At 38.0% G+C, this 17,147-nt stretch overlaps 1 protein-coding gene across 2 annotated transcripts in view; it reads left to right on the top strand.

Moving 5' to 3' along the window:
* The window catches only part of carmil3 (capping protein regulator and myosin 1 linker 3), a 57,065-nt gene extending 55,090 nt beyond the window's left edge, over positions 1-1,975 (top strand). The window contains exons 39-40 of one of the 2 annotated variants that reach the window (XM_056241127.1): positions 941-1,048; positions 1,321-1,975. In XM_056241127.1, the coding sequence (XP_056097102.1) occupies positions 941-1,048; positions 1,321-1,361 (149 nt within the window). In that variant the 3' untranslated portion in view covers positions 1,362-1,975. The remainder of the gene's footprint in view (positions 1-940; positions 1,049-1,320) is intronic. The other variant, XM_056241128.1, reaches the window with a different exon arrangement.
* Positions 1,976-17,147: the final 15,172 nt, after the last annotated feature.

The raw sequence follows: 17,147 nt of genomic DNA, 5'->3' as shown, positions 1-17,147 counted from the left end.
GCTTGTTGAGAACCCAAGTGCAGTTTATTTACAAAAACGTGATCAAACAGAAAATAAAAGCGTGGCGTGGCATGAAACGCAAAACAAGAACATAGACCTGACATGGAGTTTACCCACAGCAGTTACATGAAACAATACTTGACAAAGACACATGGCAAACATGAGGGCTTAAATACACGAGGACTAATGACTAGACAAGGGACACCTGTGAACAATGAAACAATGACAACATGACACATCAGACAAGGGAACGCATGGCAGGAACACATGACTAACAGGGAATCACATGACAAAGACATGAAACATGACCTGGCACATCGGTCAGAGCTGAGCGTGTGTTTTCATCAATTGAAAATATTGTCAACAAAAAGCGCTCCGCACTCGCTGCAGATCAAGTTGTCCATCTGGTGTTTTTGACGAACATTGTGTAAGTAGAAGTGGATTGTTTCTGAGTGGCAGTTTGCTATTTTGAGTTCATTACGCTGTCTGTTGAAGTGTTTTCTCAGGTTACTGATGCACTTACACATTTTTATGCACTATTGTAACCTAATTTTCCTTGCATGCACATTAAGGAAATTATATTTTATTAAAGAACAATTGCTTCAAAAGTCAATGTACTTTAAAAAGTGAATTTCATTAAAAAAAAGATGCAATGCTTGATTTGGTTTATATTAGCTTGTTGCGCTCACTTGCGCCCTCTTGTGGGCATAGGAGACAATACAGTACTTTTTTCCCTCTCACATTAAGTATTGCCTTCAGAATTCGAATATAATTGGAGTTTTGCGACAATTTAAGGAAGAAATTCGAATTTAGCTTTTCAGCCATTTTGACAGCCCTACTGCTCTAGCATGCTTTCATACATCAGCTCCGCATCAGCCTGATCCTCACGTCGTGCCTATTCCTCCCTCTGTGTGTGTGCCCCCTGTACTTACTCCCTTAGGAATGGAGCAGGATAGCCGCTGTGATCTGGAGAGATCCTCAGATCGCAAACCCCCTGTGAAAAAACCTAGACTCCCTCCGAAACGAAATAAATCTTTGGATTTCCCCGGTACTGTGTTGTTTTGTGTGTGTATGTACTTCTTGGAAGCGACAAGCAGTTTTATTGTCTGGTCTGACTGGAAACTGCTTCAGTAATTAGAGGAAATCTTTCCTGTTACATGTGAATGTATCGTGAGCGTGCGAGTGTGCACCTGTCCGTGTTTGTGTGTCCACAGACAGATGGCTCTGAACTGACCTTTAACTAAGCCAGATTAGTAAACAGGTAACGTAAGTAGGCCATCATTCACTGCTCTCTCTCTATTCCTCTGTTTATCTCTGCAGGTCATCAGAGTTCGGAGCCAAGCAACGCTGAAGCATCATGACAACCATTTGAGCCAAAGCTCTGTGAAAACAGAGGGTCATTGTGATGCTGAGAGGAGAGAGAGGGAGAGATATGATCAGTAGATGAATTTGCACCTTGATGACTTCATAAAGACTCTCTCAGACAATTTTACACTCGCATATTCTTGCTTACTCAAGTGAATTGTTTTGCTCCCGCTTTTACTTAACCTTCATTCTTAACCCTCTGCACTTAACAACTATTCCTTTATTTCTCTCTCTCCGTCTCTCTCCCAGTCTTCTGACAATCTTAGACATAAAGGAACATTTTTATCTATTTATCTTCAGAAGCATAGAATGATATTTTGTAAAGTATAATATATAAACAGAACCAATATTTGCACTAATCATCGCTTGATTTCTCGTTTGGTTTGGTGGATGTACCTCCCCTTCATGTCCGACATTACCCGTGTGAAGTTTTGTAGTGTGCGACTAACTTATTCTTATAATTTTCCGTCTACTCGATCAATATCATAGCAGTATTACTGTTGTCTTAATCAGGCATTGTTTATGCAACTGGATAATGTTTAAGAATTTGCCGGCCCTAAATGAACTTTATTTTCTACTAAATGTGATTGAATGAATAAAAAAACTGAATATCAAATGTGCTGTTGTTCTTTGTACTGTAGGCTACCCTGTGACTAGCCTTTTCAAGACAGATAATAACACCATGGCACATTGTTATACCATGGTGGTACCAAATGATACCCATATTCCATATTTACATAAGATACTTCAAAGATAAGTCTTTACTGTTTCTTTCAGTAATATACATATATTTTATTTCTAAACAATTCTTACTCACCACATGGTAGCCTACTTAACTATACTGGTAGGCCTACTCCAAAGAAAAGCATGCATTACTTTGGTGCAGTTCAAAAACATGGTTTAACCATAGTAGCCTACGCGTCAAAACATGGTAGCCATTTAACACAACATGGCACATGGTCATACGTACCATGTACATTTGAAACGTAAATGCGGAACCCGACTAAAATAACCAAGGGCAGACTGTCTGAATTTAAGAAAAATATTATTACAGTACATGGATCAGTTACTAGCGGTTTAACGGTTGAATTGTTTGCCATTTCAACGCCGATTTCAGTCAAGTAGGTTTGATTTCAGACGATACCAGATACCACTTCTCATTACGTGTTTTTTATTTCCTTTAAATGACACAGTAGAGGGCAGTAGAGGCCCAAGGCCAAGCAAACATCCTTGCTATGGAAGAACAATTTTCAAACAGAGATTAAGGAATTTATCGCCTGTGACTGCTGCTTAAATGTCTGTGAATAACCGCCTCTAAGGAGAATTATCTATTTATTGCATTTTATCACTTCATTCCACCAAATTACCTCTTTGAAGCTAAATTTATCTTTAGTTCACACTATCAGTAAACAATTTATTACTAAACAAAGTATCAACAATTATGAGAAGGTATGAATATTTTCAGCTTTCTGGAATACTTGATTCTGATTAGTCAGTCATTCTGAGTTTATTATTTCAGCATAATGAGCTCTAAACTGTTGACAGCTGTGCTAGAAACCACTCTCCTACAGTGTGTTTGTTCCATATTATCAAATTATTTCAACTAAGGTGATTATTTCGTGAGCATTTGTTAACCAAATTGGTAAAAAGTTGTATGTTGAGCAGCAGGATCATGTACACCCAGTCAGTCATGATCTCGATCTTTATTGATATTTCAAGATTTATTGAAAATGACACAATAATAAAACTTTCAATCCACCTAAAGCAAACTTGATCGGAGGCAGCTCTCCTTCATGTTCAGGAGACTTACTGGAGTTATATATTTTACGTATCAACTTTTAGATGGAAAGTTTCAGTCTTATGAAATCTAAGCACAGACAGAGAGTGAGATCGTTTAGATCTCTAAAAATCTACAGGTGACTCAAGGATCATTCTATTGTGAAAAAAAAAGATTCTGAGTAGCAGGAACTTATGTAGAAGTTTCCTTTTGCTGTCTAGGAGAAATGAAGAGATCTTATTTGTGATTTTATTTCTTAAAGGCAAGTAGACTTTACAACTTTATTTCAATTGTCCACTTTAGACATTCTGCTAACTACATAGGCCTAATGCAACTACATGTTAACTAACTCTCATTAGAGTTTTAGTAGACAGTTATGTTAGGGTTAGTATAAGTTGACATAGTTGAAAAGTTACTTTAGTCAGTAGAATGTCTGTTGGGGGAGCATTAAAATAAAGTGTTAGCAGATATCAAGCTTTTAACTTTAAATACTTTAATGACTGGTAGTTGACATGTAGTTACACAGTAGAATGTCTGGATTATCGAAATAAAATGTTACCTACCTTTTTTTATATGACTCTGAAAATAATTAGATTGTATTATTTTGTGGCATTATGGATTGGTAGAGGTACAGAGAAAATACTACATTTACCATGAAAAGCCAGAGTTGCTTAAAATGATCGATCTAGAATATGCATGAAAATGACAGTGTACATTATGCACAGATTGGAAAACTCCCAATAGTAAATTTCCAACTAATAATGCACAACATCTGTCACAGCAACTCCTGTCACAGCATCACACACACACATTCACACCTGTTCAGATTGCTATGGGAAAACATCACATATCAAAGGAGCAATTTGTCTTATGTTTAAAATGTAAAAGCCAGAATTATTATGTCTTACATGCATTAGCCAAAACACGCATGCTCACACAATCACGGAAAGTCACAGAGGATTGTAAGAATATACATAAATCATTTCATTAATGGCTTCTCTAACACACACACACACACACCTACACCCACACACACACACCAGCATCAGTGGGGGAGGCTGTAAATGAAGTGACATGACGTTAAAGGTAGCTGCATAAATGATGGGACTCACTTAGGGAACAAAGGCCTGTGAGTAGACTAATATACACATTTATTTTCTGTTAATCACATTCATTAAAGCAAGGATTACACAACACATGCTTATTTAGCCCCCCATCCTTTACAAAAAAAGTACTGTTGGCAAGCGCATTTATATGAACTTTAAAAGTTAGATATCAGGCAGATACAAAACATTAATGGCCAATTGCGAAGTTGTCAGATTATTTAATTCTTCAAATATTCTAATACTATATTTAGACCAGTGTTGTTATTGTTAAAATTAAAACTATTAAAACTAATTTCTTTAATTTAAATAAAGACAAAATAAAATATAAATATTCTGTAACACTAGTTTAGGGTCCAATTCCCACTATTAACTATATTGCTTATACACATGCATATTACTATGATATTGGCTGTTTATTAGTACTCATAAAGCACATATTAATGCCTTATTCTGCATGACCATATTCTACATCCCTTAATTCTACCCAATACCTAAATTTACCAACTACCTTACTAACTATATAATAAGCAGTAATTAGGAGTTTATTGAGGCAAAAGTCAAAGTTAATAGTTAGTTAATAATGAGAATTGGACCCTAAACTAAAGTGTGACCAAATATTCAATGAAAAAACGTAACTTAAAAGAACTTAAAACGAAAATTAAAAATGTTGCCTGGTTAACTAACAGAAATTTGAAGTACTAAAACTACAAAACATTAAATATTAAAATTAATTGAAAAGGTAAAACTAAATATAAAAAAACTAAATCTAATAAAAATGACAAAAGCACAACAAATTACCAAACCTTAAATTCAAAATGAAATGAATACCTAAAATTATCTAGCGAATTCAAAATATTAATAAATAGCCTACTATACTACTAAATAAATACTAATAGTACCTAAATACTATCCTAATAAAATAAGTGCACTGATTTGGAAAGATAAATCAGACAAAAAGAAAGTTTACAATTTATAAATTATTTTTAAAGCTGCAGTCCGTAACTTTTTTTGGGGTTAAAAATTATTCAAAATACATTTTTGAGCAAGTACATAACCAGCCAGTGTTCAAAACTATCTGCTTGCCTTAGCTCGATTCAAAACGGTAAGCTTGTAATAATGGTTTTAATTCCAGTGGTACTGGTGGATTTTCGTGGGAAATTCAAGCATATCTTTGCGCCATTACGTCACATCTGTACTCATAAAGAAGGTGTCTAGTAGGCTATATTATGTCTGAGGATGTTGGAGGTGGAGATTTATAGCCTTTTCTCACAGCACTTGATATAATTAAACTTATCAATTTGATGGCAGATCCAGAAAGGTTCAAACGACAATCACCAGTGACAACTGGAGACTCACCCGTTGTAAAAAGACTTCGGAGTGGCTACAGAAAAAAAGAGACTGCAACCGGGCCCATGTGAAAACAAGGATAAATATCTGAAGGGCATTAAATGTAGTCACGCAATGCTGACGTTGTTAACATCAACAATTTAAGAACAAAGTATAATTTGCACGGTTTGACGTGATATGATAAGCGATCGTTAGATTTAATCAGCACGATTTACTGCAATGCTTTTTCCCCCTTAGTTGGTCAGAACTAGTGGATGTTACTTACTTGTTCAGATGACATTTTCCGGTGAAAATTCTTATGTTGGTCATACTTCCAAAAAGTAGAATCTGTGATTCTGAATGCCAGTATCCACACCGGCGCGATGACTGACAGCCGCACATTCTCCTCAAACATTGGATTCATCAGCGCTGTGCCGTGCCGAGGCACAACCCACGTAAAGCTGATAATTCCGCGAATAACTGCAATTGCAGATTTCGAACAGAGATGGCAACAACGAGGAAAAACTACGGACTGCAGCTTTAAATGTATAGGCCTACCTTAAAAAATATATAATGCTATTAGCTCTAATATAACTGCGCATGTAAACGTACTTAATAATATCAGATGGCAATACCATGTAGGCGCACTGTGATTCATACTACGATATTTTATAATTATGGAGAGTTATATAACATATAATGTATAATATTTTGACATTTAACTGTAGTAAACGTTAACTATAGTTATCATGTTACTCTGAAGTACTTAAAAGAATAGCATACCAAACACCATGGTACTGTTTTGTAAGTGCAAGATACACAAGCATCTAAATCACAAATCTTATCTTTCTCGTAACTTTCACACACTCTGACACACACTCAAGTGGTTCATGTTGAACAGTGAAAAAAATGAGTAACTCAAGCAGATGGCTGCAATCACAAGAGACTAGAAAACACCGGAAGAGTCCTCCAATAATCAACGTTTATGAGCTGATTTCAGTTTATGAGACAAGAGGTAAACAATTCATGAGCATCTTGTGCCTAAAACTTTCCCAGCTAATCACAAAACTTTACCGACTTATCACACATTTTCCCACTTTCACTTCATAATTATGACTCTGTCAGAGTGTGTAGGAGAGTGTTCTTCATTTTTGGTGTTTGTGTGTGTGGTGTTTTTGGTGTTAGGAGGAGGCCGTGGAGCATCATGAAGTATTTATAGATGTAAATTAGCTCCCTGTTTCACTCTCTCAGCCCTTTCAACACTACCTCATAATTGGTTTCTTTCCGTCAAAAGTCTCCTTAACAGCACATGAATGTTGTTATATCCTAATGAGGCAGATTAGATTTCCAGGTGTGTGTGTGAATCAGATGTGGATACAGGTGTGTCCCCCTTTTCTGTTCTCTCGTGTGCGTGTGTGTGTGTAGAGGGCTGGACTGTGTGTGTCAAGGGGTGGCTGCATTAGGGGATGCTGTGAGCCTCACAGCAGATGAGCAGAAGTGAGCCCACAGACTGCCCGATTGATGCCTGATCAAGTAACTTTTTCATTCTCTCCTTTCAGTGCTGTGCTGTGTGTGTGTGTGTGTGTGTGTGTGTGTGTGTCATCTCTCTTCTCCTGTACCTTTGTCAGCCTTTTTTATTTGCACTTCTGTGCTGTAGCTTGTTTTTTGACTGGATTGTGCCATTTTCAAGGTACAATGCCTTGAAACTCATCTATCTATATCCATCTATCTTGTCTGTCTGTCTGTCTATCTGTCATGCCTAATGCTACATTAAATTAAATATTATAACAGAAATTTCACTTATATTTCTAAAGAATTTCAGTATGTCGCAGGGTTAGAATCAGATAAGCTTAAGCCCACTGTCAGGAAATGAAATAGCATTTTAATTTATTTCGGCTGATCTTTCTCGTTGTTTAAGGATAGATGGGTTTTAGGTTGTTCTATATGCAGAACTAACCCACAGATGGTTTCTATATAAACTCTCTAAAGTTCATCTAACTCTCAAGGTTAAATGGCCATATGGATATTATGTTGAGGAAGTTGAATCTTTAAATTATCCTTGGAATATGTTCATGTCTCAGTGAGTAATTGGTCAGTGTAATTGCAAATGCCTGTGCTAGGATGTGTATAACATATTTAATGGGTGTATTTAGCTTTGTTGCGCATTTCATCGGGCTGTTTATCACCTGTCTTCCCATTTCTTTATATTCTGTGGGATGGATTTCTGTTGCAAAGTGTAGTTAAAGGTAATTGCTAAAAGTATTATTGCAAAGTTTTGTTCATTATTTTCACTGAGATCTGCATTATGCGAGTAAAATTGGCTGATTTACATTTCTGCTCTTGTTTGTTTTTTAAATTTGTGTTTATGTAAGTGAGTGGTTATTAATTAAGTATGGGTTGCATAAAAGCTATTGCGATCTCCATCTGTCTTTTCTTTTCTTCACTATCCCAGAGACTGGCTGATTTCTACACAATCCATCATGCCTGCCATTGTGAACCTGCTCTTCAACACGGTCTCCACCAACACCACCATCTCCTTTTCTCTGGTGCTACCTCTGGTCAGCATCCTCTCCCTTCTGGTGGGGGTCGGAGGTCATCTGCTCATGTGGTTGGTGTTGATGCGCAACCCACGGCGACGTTCAAAGCCCAGCTCTGTCCTCCTGTTAAACCTGAGTTTTGCTGATCTGTGCGCTCTCCTCACCCTGCCCTGTGTGCTACTGAGTGCCAGCTCTCAGAACTGGCAGCTGGGAGGAGGTGTTTGTGTGTTGTTGAGCTTCATGACTTCCCTGACCGCTGGAGTGGACATCTTCAGCCTGGCTGCCCTCTCTGTGCTGCGTTATCGAATAGTGGCTCCCTCGACACGGCCCCCCGCCACCCCTGCGCAGGTGTGAGTATCTGAAGGAGATCAAGAAAGACAGCTGTAAAAAGTGGAAAAAAGTTATATTTGTGTGATAAAAAAAAGGATAAATCTGTTTTATATTTTAGGCATTTGTTTACAAAAACGTACAAGAAGTACCATGCTACAGTGATGGTTTAGTAATGCCATGAGTTTTATTAAAATATTTCATCACTAGAAGAAATAATAACTTGATGTTGATTCACTAACCGCCCTGGGCTGCATTTCCCAAAAGAATGGTAAACATAAGTAGATTATAGAGATCATTGGTTTCTATGATGCTTTTGGGAAATGTAGCCCTGATTGATACAGTAGCTGCGTCCCAATTCAGAGGCTGCATCCTTCGAAGGCCGTATTCGAAGGCGTATAGCGGTACGACGAAGGCTGTCCCAGTTCGAAGGCTCCTTCAAATGCGGACTTGGTTTCCTGTGGAATGAAGGATATAACAGATGGATCCTTCGCGGCCTTGCCTACCCCAGATTTCATTGCACGCCAGTTACGACAGGATTTTTGTTTAGAGAAATTCACGAGTTCACACTTACATACAATTAAAGGGAATAAAGTATAATTGCGTATTTGGCGTGCTGTCCGGGGGAGGGTTCCGAGCTCGGAATTCGGCCCGAACCCAGAGTACTCCCCCCCCCGTATGTAAAGTGGTTTAGGACTAGAAGAGCGGAGAAGGGGTGGTGGAGGGACGCTGCTAAACTGTCAGAGAAATGAGGTGAGACTGCTGAGTCTATATATACACATTTTAATCATGATTGCTGAGTGCTCTCCACCCGTGTTAATTATCTGAACGTGCTTCTCCCGAACTTTGTTAATAAAACATAATTTGTCGAATTACACTTTTAAATGCAAGCATTGGGTTTCAGCTTACTCAAACATCTAATGATATTTTTTCAAGCCGTTCAAATGTTGACTTAATATATCTTACTTATATGCGATTATATAGTTTATACTCTTTATACAGAAATAGACCATGATGAACTATATAGACCGTTTGTGAACCCTGTTTTGTTTTCAGAAAAGTCTAGTACTGTCACAGTTGCTAGGCGACAAGAACAATTCTCCATAGACCGTCCCATTTAACGCTCGGTCCGACCTTCGCCGCCTTCAAAGGATGCAGCCTCTGAATTGGCACACAGCTAGTGAATTCATTCAGTGAAGGATCCATCACACTGACTGAAGTGTTAGCATCTGGGTCCTTTTGAAAGGACTGACTCATAGGAGTCAGTTGGTTGTGACTTTGCGCTGTATGTTTGATTCACTAAAAATACCGGCTCATAGGAGTCATTTGCTCATGAATCTGACCGCACAGGTCGTGCTGGCAAACAGCTTGCACTCAACTCAAGAAATGTGTTTTTGATGTTTATTTGCGGTACAGCTTAAGGGTTAGTTCACCCAATAATTTCCTCACCCTCAAGCTTTGCTAGGTGCATATGACTTTTTTCTTTCAGCCAAACACAATCGGAGTTACATTAAAAAATATCCTGGCTCTTCCAAGCTTTATAATGGGAGTGAATGATATGATACCCTATATGTTAAAGCCCAAAAAAGCACATCCATCCATCATAAAAGTAATCCATACAGCTTCAGGGTGTTAATAAAGGCCTTCTGAAGCAAAGCGATGCATCTTTGAGAGACAAATATCCATAATTATAACTTTATAAACTGTAATCACTAGCTTCCGGTCTTGCGGTTCAAACAAATAGGGCTGGGCAACAAACTCAAGCTCCTCCGAAATTTCTCTTTAAAAATTCTCATTTTAGACTTCTAATTCGTGACCTGTGTTTTTGTTTTGCTCTCATCTGCGCTTCCGTGTTTGTCAATTCGTCAATACGTCATGCGTTGGGTCAGAGTTCACTCTTCCATCGGAGAATCACCATGATTCTAGTTTATATGGATATTTTCTTACAGAAACATATCACTTCACTTCAGAAGGCCTTTATTTACTCACTGGAGCCGGATGTACGACTGTTGGATGGATGCGGTTTTGTTGGGCTTCAAAATATCAGTTACTATTCACTCCTATTATAAAGCTTGGAAGAGCCAGGATTTTTTTGATATAACTTGAATTGTGTTTGGTTCAAAGAAGAAAGTTATACTTAGGATGGCTTGAGGGTGAGTAAATCATGGGATAATTTTCATTTTTGGGTGAACTAACCCCTTTAATATTTTCTTCTCGCATTTAATTGGGACTGCAAACGCAGGTAAATATGACTTATTTCGCCATGATGTAACTTAGCCTAAGTAAAGCACAGTTCATGCTTTCGTGGTGCATGAAACGCTGACACTATAGGCCTAGTTCCTTACGAATACAAATAAGCAAACATTTAACCAATGGAGAGACACAATGCTCTCAAAAATGTAAAAACATATTTACCTGTCAAAAGTTTAAAATAATTAAAAATTTTCAAAGTTTTTGAAAAAAGTCTCTGCTCACCAAGGCTGCATTTATTTGATCAAAAATACAGTTAAAACAGAAATGTAAAATATTACCATTTTAAATGATTAGAATAACATACAAATAATTATATTCATATTATTTAATTATTTCTATTAATAATAATTCTATAATTTTATTTTAATATATTTTATAATGTAATTTGTTCCTGTGATGGCAAAGCTGAATTTTCAGCCGCCATTACTCCAATCTTCAGTGTTATATGATCCTTCAGAAATTATATATACATGCCCCATTTGATGCCATCAGGGATATCCGCCTTATTGTATTATTATAGGGAAATAACGAGAAAAATAAAGTGCTGTAAATGGTCAAACTATTTCGCTACAAACAAACCAGTGTGTTTATAATTACGACAATACATTAAAATAATAGGGTAAGAAATACCAGTTTGCAATATCGCAGCATAACAAGCTTTTTTTGTACAGCTAAAAATAACTGGAAACGGATGACCCCTGAAGCCAGACATATTCAATTTTCATCTGGCCGCACCCACTCTTATCTGAAAAATAAGGTGAATAAAGAGCTATACATTTTTCATCCTCTATTTCTGCCCACAGAGCTGGCACTGTTGCTGTTATCTGGCTGGTTTCCATCGCCATGGCCCTACCTAAAGTCACATACATCCAGTTTGACAGCGGCTGCACGTGGTCGGTGGGTCGAGGTCACTGGCTGGGATTCCTCGTTCCTGCGTTTCTGGTGTATTACGTGGCTCCTCTACTCTGCATCGCCCTGCACTGCGGGCTCATCATCACTCACCTGTACCGCTGCCGGGGCACTCTAGCCGCAGACCACCGAAATAAAAAAGCCACTGCCCTTCTCATCGGCTCCACGCTGGTGTTCGCCATCAGTTGGTTGCCTTATTACGTGCTGGAGTTTGTCAATGTTTTATCACCCTCCCTTAATTCTGTCAGCTCGCCCGTTAGCTGGCCCGCAAGCCCAGCCCCCAGCTCCATCACCCCGTCGTCCAGTACGGAGGTATCTCTGCTGTGGGAGGTGACCTCACTGTCTGCCATTCTTCTGATTTGTCTGGCACCTTGCTGGAACCCTCCACTTTACTTCTTGCTGTCTAAGCCAGCCTTGAGGCAACTGAGAGGGCTGCTACCCATCATGCACCAACACTGGAGAGCTGCTACCTTCTTACGGCACATAGTGCCAAAACACGCTCCCACACAACCCCACTCACAGCCTGGGTCTCAACACGTTCCTCAGCACATACTACCAGCAACGCAAGCCCAATGAGAAAATGCACGCTCAGAAGAATGCCATGGTAAGGTACAGCTCATACCTGGAACACAGCAAAAGCACACCCACACGCAGGCACAAAAGTACACACACGACACATACACACAATGACAGGTGATTTCTGCCAGAGTATCCTCATCCCTCTCATGCTGGCGGAGATTGTGAGTTGCTTAGTAACACTACAGAGAGGAACAGAAACATACGACCGTGGACCTCTGCATTTATTGCTCAGCATCACATTTTACAATGTTCCAGCATGCCAGCTGCTCTCTTCCCCTCTCTCAAAATCTCTTGCTCTCACTAAAAACGTATCACGGCAGATTTTTATCACCAGCTCGTTCACGCTCGCACACATTAGCATGTCCTCGATGACATATGTGTTCATTTTTAATTCGCTTGTTGCGTGAGGAGGAATAGATTAGATTTGTGTGGGCTGGTACTGTATATCAGATAGATCGTCTATAAAGGCTAAATGTAGTGCGTTTGAGTCCCGCTCGCTGATCATTGGTGTTATGAATCATCAATACGTGCTGTAATGAGCTTTTTGACAGTCACTGTCTGCTTCATGTGAAATGCAGTGCACTGTGATTTAGGAAATGGGAAAAGTATATAAATATTTTCCATTAATGACAGAGGCACGGCTGAGAGAACTGTGTCACCTGCGGATGAGTCATCACACCATTTTTTTCATCCTCTGCTAATATTGTAGCCAATGTAATAAAATGTGGATCTGAATTGATCCTGCAGTTGTTCTTCTCGATTTCCCATTCCCCATGCTCCTCCCTCCAAGTCAGTTCAACTCTTTTATGCCTGATTTGAACTGAGAGGAAGGATAGAAGAAGAGAAGGATACAGCATACAGAGTTGAAAACCATTGTATCAGCATGATAAATGTCCAAAAAAACAACAACATTATATTGAGTATTGACATGGTATATGTTCAAAAATCATAGTATTAACCAAAACTAGAACTATTATTAATTGTTTTGGTAATTGAAATAAAGCTGCAATAAAAAATGTTACCTTAAATAAGTTAGACAAGTTTAACTTGAAGTGCTGAAATTACTGAAACTAAAACTGACAAAATAAACTGACCGAACAGAAATATAAAAAACTAATACAAATGTAAAAAGCCCATCACAACATTACTAAAACTTAAACTAAAATGAAAACTGAAAATATAAAATACAAGCTAATTAAAAAAAGTATATGAATAATACTAAAATATCACTGGTATTAGAATGGAATATATTGTCATGCTGTGTCATGACAAAGACTTATTATTAAGGGTATTTTTTGAACATGTACCATGGTAGTACCATAGTATTCTTATCATACCATTTATGGTACATGAATTTCATTACCATGGTATATTTTAAAGTACCATAGTATTTCCATCTGATACCATCACTGTACCAATATATTTTGGGGTTCTAAATCCATGGTATTACCATGATGTCAAGTCCAGAAAATATGGAAATGCCATAGTTGTTTTGTACAGGCATCTGTTTTTACCTTGGCATAATCATTTTCCAAGTCCATAAGTGTGACAAAATGTTTGTTCTGGCTCCTCTCTGTCAATCATTCCTCTTTCCAGAACAACAAATCGGTGCCCTTCTTCCATTTACATTCTGAAATGGCATTCGTATAACTTAGTAATTTTCTCATTGTCAGTGTGCATTAGGAAATTGTGATCTTGACTTCACAGGGACATTTAATGTGCATCCAAGGCTGGTCATTTCATCAAATAACAAGGTTAGAAATCATTTCTGGGATGAGTGGAGGGAGAATTCTGTAGAAAAGATCAAGAGGTTGGCTTTCTGATTATGCCTGTTATTTGACAATAACGAAACCATTGAACGAGTTTGTTTACGTAGGTTTTAAAGCTGCCTGGAAAATTGGGTTGTTTTGTTGTAATCCCTCTAGCATAAACCAGCAAAACACCAGCCACGCAAGTGACCAATGAAATCTTTTTTACTAATCTGATGCAGTGTCCCTTCAGACCTCAGTGAGCTAATAACGGTTCAAAAAGGTCGCAGTTAAAGTGCAGACAGGCTGACGAGAACAACGCTGAGAATGGGGGTGAGCTGTCTCACAATTACACTGACAACATCACCCATTCACTGCGCTCGCAAGACGTACCCACTTAAACTCTATCGTTATCTACTGTAATTATAATAGTCATATTTTGGGGGGGGTTTACGGAATAATTAGAGTTGTCAACGCTCACATCAAACTCCTTTCAGACTCACACAGAGCCGACAAGGTCTGATGAGATGCAATTAACACTGCAGATTAACAAGCTCATCTGCGACATGAGCTCAGCGTGCTCCTCTCGACCCTCTTTGTCATCATGTGAAGCCCCAGACCACCACGGACTGAGGCACTCTTGCTCGGTAGACTGTTGTGGAGCTGCACTGAGCTGGCAATCTCAATCTGTCACATGTATCTGAAATATGATCCACTGCTCTCCAAGAATGAATTTTTTTACCCATGTGTTCAGTACATGTGTATTGAATCATCTTTACTGACATATTTACAAAGCAATTGCAGATGTGCATGATGAAGAATAGCACACAATAAAAATGTGATATAGATGACTACAATAATAAACCTCTACTCTAGGTCAACCGAGATGGGATTATTAAAATTCTGTTATTTTGAATAAAAAAATAAATAAATGTGATGTTCAGTGTGGTCTGAAGATCATCTGAGCCAAAACTGGAGCGAATTAGACATTATTTGTGGAAGGAGAAGAGTTTTCATCAAAACCCAATTTGGCAGATGGGAGACATGGAGACATTATTATACTCTGCAAGCCAGAGGTTACTAGATTAAAATTTTCAATCGCGATTAATCGTACAATTTAAGCGATTAACGTGAATTTATCGAATAAGTGAAATTAAGCATACACCATTTATCTTGTTTAACACGTTGATTTTGTCATTTGCTATAGTAAAAGTAAAAGGTGCTTCTCACAAAACTGTATTTTCTGAAAGCTTCTTTCAAGGTAAATTTAGGTATTTCCAAAAAGAGACACTTGGAGACTCCAAAAGAGGACACCAAATAAACAAATGATATATACCTACTACAGTGCATGGATCCATTCAGAATAACTAGTAATATACACAAGACAAATCAAAACATTATACTGAATATTTGTGTAAACAATATGAATGTACTGTGAGGGCTCATGCTCTTCAGGAACAATCAAAAAGGTTTCACAGACAGAGCTTATTAAACCAGGCTTAGGCCTTAGATCAATTCGGACATTTAAGTAGCTTCTAAAAATGTGCCCTAGAAAATACATTACTGGTGTGCATCTTGAGACAAAACAAAATATGTTTTGGCACTGACATATTTTAAGATATGCTTTCAGTTAAAACAGCTCAAACAGGCATTTTAGTCTGGGACTAGGCTTAAGCCTTGTCTGTGAAACCGACCAAGAATATGACAGAGCTCGGGTTAAAGGGTTAGAATAGAAATTTATGTCAATCAGGGTTACAGATGCTCAGTGCGGAAAACTCCCAACTTCTAAGATCATCTAACTGCATGACGTTAATTACGTCAATGGTGCAATTTCACAGCTTCAGTAATTTACTTGTGTTCAATTATTTTGAATTAATCACATGCGTTAATACGTTAACATTGACAGCCCTATATTATATATAGCCCAAAACTTTGTTTTAATTTTCCCCTCAAATAATTTTTTGTCCGTATGACAGTGTTGAGACACTTTCTCTTTTCCTGGATGTCGTTGCAATTGACTTCATCTCTACATTAAAAAGTGTCCCCTAAAATGACACCTTTATTTCAACTTTTGTGCAACTTGTCTGAAGATCAGCCAACTTTAGTAAAGATTTGACAAAATTTGATGGGACAAAAATCTAAATGTCAGACAAGTAACAGGTTGACATTCTTAACAAGATATCATTAGCTTCTTATGACCTTATGAGGGAAGAAGAAGAGACCATAATCAATGACTTTCTGACAAATTATTTAAAAGTAATGGGCTATATGCACGCATAACTTCCGCGTTTGACGCAAGGATGCTCGTGCGTTTCCGGTTGGGGAGATTTAAAGCGGAGGAAAACCGAGGAAAACGGGATTATGGCAGAGTCTTCAAAATTTACTGTCCTCTCGTCTTTGAAACGAAACTTTAATACGTTTAGATGTAATTTTATATATAGTTATGTTTATTTAATATAATAAACACAGAAGCATAAACAAAATGAGGAGTGTCTGTTTTGTCTGTTTTTGTGACTAACGTTTCTTTAGTATAGCAATAGAGTATAAAAACCAATATAAATTCTCGGTATAGCATTGGACTCTACGATCGGCGGAAGTAATCCAGCATCCTTAGACCTTCACCGGAAATACCGCCGTGCATAGAGCCCATTGAATTATTGTAAATTACATCACATTTTAATTTATTTGACCACAAGGTGGCGCTATCCCCAAACTGCTCAGGTACCATCTGGGCAAAATGCCAATGATGCCTACCAATTCCTTTCAGTACACCAAAGTAATGGTAAGACCAAAGCCACTTTACGACCAGCTCTGGTAAGACACAGAGACATTAACATTAAAAATGGCAGACAAGGAATGAATATGGCAAAAAATTGGAATCAATGGGCTCAAGAAATCTAAACAGACCAGACACCTGACTTTAGGACACTAAAGCATAAGCATATTCATCAAATTGTATTATTTTCTGACCACTACACATGAAAATCAAAACAATGTTAACATGCACTGGGGCTTGGTCTGAACTTGTGAGACAAATTTAGTGGATAAATGATTTGTTGGCAGATTTCTGGTAAGGATGGTGGTGGTGGAAATTGAAAAAATGTTCAATCAGGAATGCAGAGAAGGAGAACCAAGGTCTATGACCAGGAGGGTGAAAAAAAGTCCATTTTGAACTGATATAGCGTCACTTGAGTGGGAGACTCCCAGATGATTCAGGCTG

Source organism: Rhinichthys klamathensis, unplaced genomic scaffold (assembly GCF_029890125.1).
Source record: "Rhinichthys klamathensis goyatoka isolate OS25496 unplaced genomic scaffold, OSU_Roscu_1.1 h1tg000631l_1, whole genome shotgun sequence".
Lineage (NCBI taxonomy): Eukaryota > Metazoa > Chordata > Actinopteri > Cypriniformes > Leuciscidae > Rhinichthys > Rhinichthys klamathensis.
This window is presented reverse-complemented; position numbering and strand designations above follow the sequence as displayed.